Source organism: Trichechus manatus, unplaced genomic scaffold, assembly GCF_000243295.1.
Source record: "Trichechus manatus latirostris isolate Lorelei unplaced genomic scaffold, TriManLat1.0 scaffold00142, whole genome shotgun sequence".
NCBI classification, from domain to species: Eukaryota; Metazoa; Chordata; class Mammalia; order Sirenia; family Trichechidae; genus Trichechus; species Trichechus manatus.
Genome location: NW_004444078.1, coordinates 6,493,412 through 6,501,241, shown reverse-complemented (window position 1 = coordinate 6,501,241; position 7,830 = coordinate 6,493,412). Strand labels below are relative to the sequence as shown.

At 39.0% G+C, this 7,830-nt stretch overlaps 1 protein-coding gene across 1 annotated transcript in view; it reads left to right on the top strand.

Annotated features, from left to right (window-relative positions):
• ZC3H15 (zinc finger CCCH-type containing 15) overlaps nucleotides 1-7,830 on the top strand; it is a 34,197-nt gene that overhangs the window by 11,748 nt on the left and 14,619 nt on the right. The window contains exon 2 of the mRNA XM_004385600.2: nucleotides 5,569-5,670. Coding sequence (XP_004385657.1) covers nucleotides 5,569-5,670 — 102 coding nt within the window. The remainder of the gene's footprint in view (nucleotides 1-5,568; nucleotides 5,671-7,830) is intronic.

Here is a 7,830-nt window from a genome sequence, read left to right as displayed (position 1 = left end):
AAAACAAATTTAAAAAGAAAAAAAAAAACAAGACCCCCCCCCCAAAAAAAAGGGGAAAAAAAAAAACCACGAAGAAAGAAATGTCCTCAGGGATCCCTCTGTGCATCTTCACAAGCTGAGGGGGTAAGTCCTAAGCCGTGCAGCACTGCCTGGCCAGAACGGGCACCCAGCACGAGAGAAGAAAAAGAAAACAGACAAACAGATGAGAGCCCCGGGATCCCACCAGTGTGGCAGCACGGACCAGGAAGCAGTTCCACACTCGAACGGAGCTCCAGAGCCCCTCAGGAAGAAGCAGAGATGGCGTATGGAGCCAGGTATTTGAGCAAAAGAAGGAGGAGGTGGTGAGAGGTAAGGAAGGAGTCAAAAAAAGCGGAAAAAAGCAACACCAGCAGCCAACAAATGGCAGTCAGGGAGTCAGCCAGTGTGGGCGGGTGGACTCCAAGCAGCTGGTGCTTCTTGGCCAAAAGAGTGTGGCCACAGAAAGTAGAGGAGGCCGAGCGGGGGTGAAGAAGGGTGGGGTGTGGGAAAGCATATATTGCCAGTTACTGTTTGTTCTGTCCTGCTGGAAGCTCCATGAAGCTGCTTTCTTGTACCCCCTATTTTCTCGTCTCTGATAGGAGTCCAAGATGGCGGGTCTATGCTGTATTAGCTGACAGGGGACCTCTCCATGTATGTCTCCTCGCTCTCTGTTCTCTGTCATTTTCTTATTCCATTTGGTGCTTGGTTGAGTTCTTTATCTCTTCATTTGATGTTTAGGATTTCAGGATTGCTGTTTTCTCTATTTGGCTTAGTTTTTCAGATCTTTGCTGTGGAGGGACGGTGTGGAGCCTCTGCCTAGAGCGCCATGTTGCCGGAAGTCAACAGAATAAATTTTAAGAGCTATTGCTCTACTAGTGGTTCTCAGAGTTGGTCCCTAACCAGCATCATTAACATTGCCTAGGAACTTGTTAGAAATGCAAATTCTCGGCAGGGGTTCCAACTGGAACAAGCTGGTTCAAAGCCCTGGTTTGAGCTTATTGTTGCAGTCACTGTGTCAGTCCATCTCATTGAGGGTCTTCTCCTTTTTTGCTGACTCTCTGCTTTACCGAGCATGATGTCTTTTTCCAGGGGCTGATCCCTCCTGATAACATGTCCAAAGTACATGAGACAAAGTCTTGCCATTCTGGCTGTACTTTTCCAAGACAAATTTGTTCATTCTTCTGGCCAAAAAGCAAAAAAACCAAACCCGTTGCCGTCGAGTTGATTCTGACTCATAGCAACCCTATAGGACAGAGTAGAGCTCCCCTATAGGGTTTCCAAGGAGCAGCTGGTGGAGTTGAACTGCCGACCTTTTGGTTAGCCACCAGGGTGGTCCATGGTATATTCAGTATTCTTTGCCAGCACCATAATTCGAGGTATCAGTTCTTCTTCAGCCTTCCTTGTTCATTGTCCAGCTTTCACATGCATATGAGGTGATTGAAAATCCCATGGCTTGGGTCAGGCACACCTTAGTCCTCAAAGTGACCTCTTTGCTTTTTAACAGTTGAAACGAGGTCTTTTGCAGGAAATTTCCCCACGCAACATGCCATTTGATTTCTTGACTGCAGCTTCCATGGGTATTGATTGTGAATCCAAGTAAAATGAAATCCTTGACAACCTCAATGTTTTCTCCATTTAGCATGATGTTGCTTATTGGACCAGTCGAGAGGATTTTTGTTTGTTTTTTTTTATGTTGAGGTGTAATCCATGCTGAAGGCTGTAGTCTTTGATCTTCATCAGTAAGTGCTTCAAGTTCTCTTTGCTTTCAGCAAGCAAGGTTGTCTCATCTGCATAACACAGGTTGTTAATGAGTCTTAGTCCAATCCTGATGCCCTGTTCTTCTTCATATAGTCCAGCTTCTCAGATAATTTGTGCAGTATACAGATTGAATAAGTATGGTAAAAGGATACAGTCTCGACATAACACCTTTTCCAGTTTTAAACTGCGCAATATTCCCTTGTTCTGTTCAAACAACTGCCTCTTTCTCTGTGTACAGGTTTCACATGAGCATAAGTAAGTATTGTGGAATTTCCATTCTTGGCAGTGTTATCCATAATTTATTATGATCCACACAGTTGAATACCTTTGTGTAGTCAATAAAATACAGGTAAACATCTTTCTGGTATTCTCTGCTTTCATCCAAGATTTCGTCTGACATCAGCAATGATATCCCTCATTCCATGTCCTCTTCTGAATCTGGCTTGAATTGCTGGCAGTTCCCTGTTGATGTATATTCATAGGCTATAGAAAATTCAAGTAGAATTTGTAATATTTGATATAGTAAAACATGGACAGACATTTAAGGAAGGGAAAGCAAAGTTCTGGTATATGGATGGAGATGTCATGAATAAAGAGATATCCCCCAATGAGAAATTTTTTTTAGAACCAAAATCGTCTTGAACTTTGCAGTCTTAAGAATATTGAAAAACATTATTTTACTGGTTTGGGGATGCTATAAAGATTATCTCCTGTTGGATTTTTTCAAATAGTAATTGTCTAATTTCCAGCTTGTCCACATAAGTGGGTGATTTCTATGTCTAAAATTTTGTTCCCATTGCCTTTTTTCTTCTATTATAAATAATGCCAAAATATAAAGGCTTTAAAATAGCCATTTAAACTTAATTTATTTCAGACTAACTGTTTCTCATAGGGTCCCAGGTTACTTTTAAAAATAAGGGCCTTTCAAGCAGTCATCTAAGATAAAACTATTGTTCTCTTTCCATCTGGAGCAAAGGAAAATGAAGAAAACTAAAGACTCAAGGGAACTATTAATCCAAAGGACTAACGGACCACAGGAACCACAGCATCCCCTAGCCTGAGACCAGAAGAACTAGATAGTGCCCAGCTACCACTACTGACCGCTCTGACCAGGATCACAGTAGAAGGTCCCAGATAGAGTGGAGAAAAAAATGTAGAACAAAACCCAAATTCATAAAAAAGACAAGATATACTGCTCTGAGAGAGACTGGAGGAACCCCTGAAACTGACCCTTGGCCACCCTTCGAACTTTAAAGTGAAGCCATTCCTGGAGATCACTTTTCACCCAGTTAAAAAACAGGCCTATTAAATACCCAGTAACACCCGTGAGGAAAGTGCTCTATAGAACAATCATCTATATGAGATCAAAAGGGCAATATCTGCCCAAAAGTAAAGATGAGAAGGCAGGAAGGGACAAGAAAACTGGATGAATGGAAATGGGGAACTCAGGAGGGTAATGGGGAGAGTGCTGACACATTGCAGGGATTGCAACCAATGTCATGGAACAATTTGTATACAAACTATTGAATGGAAAACTAATTTGCTGTGTAAACCTTCCCCTAAAGCACAATAAATAAAAAAAAAGATCTTTTTACCTCTTCTTCCTCTCTGAAACCACCCATAAATGAGAATGAGAAAGAAAAACTCCCATCTTGAAATTAACCATCCTGTTGCTGTGGAGTCAGTTCCAACACATGGCAACGCCATGTGTGTCAGAGTAGAGCTGTGCTCATAGTTTTCAGTGGCTGATTTGTCTTCCAGGATGCCTCTGAGTGGACTCAGATCTCCAACTTTTTAGTTAGCAACCAAATGAGTTAACTGTTTGCATCACTCAGAGACTCCTCTTGAAATTAGGAGACATCAGTAATTCTATATAATCTTGAACCCCAATATGTAAAGATTGGAAGTGGATGGATTAGTTGATAACTGACTTAGTAGAGTAGAGCAGTCAGACCTGAGTGCCTGCTAAGGAGAAGCAAGTGGATTTGCTCTGCAAAAATTCTGGGAAAGCTCAAAAATGGGAGGTGCTAAGTAATGCAGAAGACCAGGGACTGAAAACTGAGGAACTAGTTAAAAGTGTTAGAAGTAGCTGAGAGTTTTCACCACTCAGCCAGGTCACTACTCCTACAGGAGACAGAAGGTGTATTCTCTGGGGGTAAATATGAATCCATAGCTTCCCTGCTTCTGGAATACTGGGAGGTTGGTTAAAATGTGGGCTTGAAAATGGCCACTAAGGGGTCTGTGCAGTAAACTAGAGAATGGGGGAGGGACTCAAAAAACAGACCATGCCAGGATGGGGCAGTGAGACACAGAAGAAAATGTCATTTGGACAAGCATTTTGAGCTGTCTCTTAGGTTGACTGGCAGCCAGGTAACTTTCATTTGACAGTCATCTTTCCCCGTGCATCAGTATTTCTATAATTATTTAAATACTCAGTTGAATTTTCTCATTTTTAATAAGACTAAACGAAAATGATAAAGAGTGTGGATCTCAAACTTACAATTCTATTAGCATAAAACCCTAGAAATAAACCATGGATATTTGGGACCAGAAGGTACTGTGAGATTAGAAGTTACACACACACACACACACACACACACACACACACACACACAGAGGCAGAGTCCCATTTATAACTTGTAAGTTTGTTCTTCTTTGACACATTCAGTTTTCTTACATGTTAGTAAGAATACGTTAAGATTGAAAGTAAGGAACTGGCTATACTTAAGTAGAATCACCATGGTTCTAGGATTAGCAAAAGCATCTCTGTTCTTAATTGGACATCTGCTAAATTATTTCTTCACTTACCAAGTCCTTCTTTATCCCATTTTCACTGTGAAGACAGCCTTTCTCTCAATATTAATTGGGGGCACAGTAAGTTTTTAAGTATGTTTAGATAGCTTTGTGTAGTAGTTAAGAGCCCAGACTTCTGAGCTAGACTGAACTGGTTGCAATTCTTAGTTTCACGCATACTGTGTATATGGACTTGGACAAAGTATTTAACCTCTTATTTCTACAGTGAGATTAAGTAGATATATGTAAAAAAACCATTAGTGCTTAGCACATAATAAGTGATAGCTGCTATTATGTTAGTATTCCCAAATTATTAATATTCCAAATTTAAATAAAGTTGCTTTTTAATTGTTTCAATTTTCATATCTCTGTTTTAGTGACAGCTAATAATGTATGTTCAGTAGTGTAATTATTAAATTGTTCTTTGAGAGGATAATATTATTACCAAAAAAAAACCCCAGATCTTAATGTGTTGTCTTCCGCTTATGCAGTATTCCCCAAAATGTGTTCAGTTATACAAAGTCCCTCAGGATGCTCCTTGAAAAACGTGTCCTGAGGTAAAATAAGATGATTTGGAAGTGCTGTGTACTATGTGCCCCGCTAGTAGAGGCTCTAAGATGCCTTGTGCTTAAGAAAGCTGTTTAACGAAGTATTTTCCTAAATTCATATGACTATAGGATTTGTTATCCCAAACTAACAACTCCGCACATCCTGAAGAACTGATATTCCAAAACATGCTTTAGAAAGGCATTATAGAATAACAAGTTTAATGATGATTATTGTATGTACTGAATTGGAAAGAATCCTGGGTGATGTTTTGAGGTCATATACCCCAGTATTGCCTTGATGTATTAGTGTTTTGCATGTCTGTCTATATGCCATAAGGAAGAATAATTTTTTTTAATCAATAAACAAATGAAAGTATAATTTTAGATGTCACTAGAAAGAAAATAAGAAATTAATATAAATGGCTAAGATATTATGCTTTTTTTCATTTAGGACAAAACTTTTGGCCTAAAGAATAAGAAAGGAGCAAAGCAACAGAAGTTTATCAAGGCTGTCACTCATCAGGTTAAATTTGGTCAACAAAATCCACGTCAGGTAAATAAATTAAATTGTGTCTTTATGTATTTTCCTCATATGGATGTAATAATATATGGCATCTGTTATAGGTAAGAATGTTTGTTACTGTAATTGTATGCCAGAATGGAATCCTACTCTATAAACTTTTCTTCATCTTGCCTTTCTTAACTCAGGAATACCTCTTAGATATTCCTCAAAGCCATTTCATATAGCTCTAATTTATTTTAATGGCTGCGTATTATTCTATAGTGTAGATGTGCTATGTCCATACACTACACTATTCGTAAGTGATTTCTTTGTTTTCAGCTTTCTGACATAAAAGCAGTTCTACAAGAAATATCCTGTGTACGTGTTCTTACGTGTGTTTGTGGCGTGGCATAAATTAGTAATAAAATTTCTAGGTCAAGAAAAAATGGATTTCTAATTTTAATAAATATTCTCTGATCACTTTCCACGGAGGCTGTAATGCTTCACATTTTTATTTGCAGTGCATGCATAATAGGTACTAAAGTTCTTTTTAATGTTTTCCAATCTGAAAAGTATAAAGGGATATCTCATTGTTTATTTCCCTCACTATTAGTGAGTTTCAGTATCTTTTCATATGCTCTGTTAGCTATTTGGGTTTCTACTTCTTTGACTTGCCTATTAATATCCTTTACTTTTTTGTTTGTCTTTTTAATTTATGAGATTTACCAATGTGGAACTCTGGAGCCTCTGCATTCTAAATTTGAACCTATCCTTCCAGGTCATTATTAAGGCATATTTGTCAAGCAGTAGTATAGATCATATTTTATTCAACATTTATTAGCTTCATTCCTAACTTTTTAATATTTAGGCAAATGGTGTGTAGGCCTCCATTGTGCCCTTGCTCTGGGCACCACAAATGTTGGGAATGAGCAAAGTTTTTTTTTTTTAACCTTTCTATAATTTTTTTTTTTAATTGTACTTTAGATGGAGGTTTAAAGAAGAAACTATTTTCTCATTAAACAGTACACATATTGTTTTATGACATTGGCTAACAACCCCACAACATGTCAACCCTCTCCCTTCTCGACCTTGGGTTCCCTATTACCAGCTTTCGTGTCCCTTCCTGCCTTGTAGTTCTTGTTCCTGGGCTGTTGTGCCCCTTTAGTCTCATTTTGTTTTATTGGCCTGTCTAATCTTTGGCTGAAGGGTGAACCTCGGGAATGACTTTATTACTCAGCTAAAAGGATGTCCAGGGGCATACTCTCAGGGTTTCTCCAGTCTCTGTCAGGCCAGTAAGTCTGGCCTTTTTTTTTTGAGTTAAAGTTTTGTTCTCCATTTTTCTCCAGCTCTGTCCAGGACCCTCTGTTGTGATCCCTGTCAGAGCAGTCAGTGGTGGTAGCTGGGCACCATCTAGTCGTACTGGACTCAGTCTGGTGGAGGCTGTGGTAGTTGTGGTCCATTAGTCCTTTGGACTAATCTTTCCCTTGTATCTTTAGTTTTCTTCATTCTCCCTTGCTCCTGAAGGGGTGAGATCAGTGGAATATCTTGGATGGCCGCTCACAGGCTTCTAAGACCCCAGATGCTACTCACCAAATAGTATGTAGAACATTTTCTTTATAAACTATGTTATGTCTATTGTCTATTTAGTGCTTTTCCCTCCCCACCCCCTCCCTTGTAACCGTCAAAGATTGTTTCTTTTTGTGTGTAAACCTTTTCATGAGTTTTTACAGTAGAGGTCTCATACAGTATTTGTGCTTTTGTGATTGACTTATTTTACTCAGCATACTGCCCTCCACTTTCATCCATGTTGTGAGATGCTTCACAGATTCATCATTGTTCTTTATCGTTGCATAGTACTCCATTGTGTGTATGTACCGTAGTTTGTTTATCCATTCATCTGTTGATGGGCATCTAGGTTGTTTCCATCTTTTTGCTGTTGTGAACAGTGCTTCAATGAACATGGGTGTGTATATGTCTATTTGTGTGACAGCTTTTATTTCTCTAGCATATATTCCTAGGAGTGGCATTGCTGGATCATATGGTATTTCTATTTCTAGCTTTCTAAGGAAACTCTATATCATTTTCCAAAATGGTTGTATCATTTTGCATTCCCAACAGCAGTGCATAAGAGTTCTGAGCTCATCAAACACCTAGGCTCTTCAAAAGAGTTCACCAAAAGAGTAAAAAGAGAACCTACAGACTGGGAAAAAA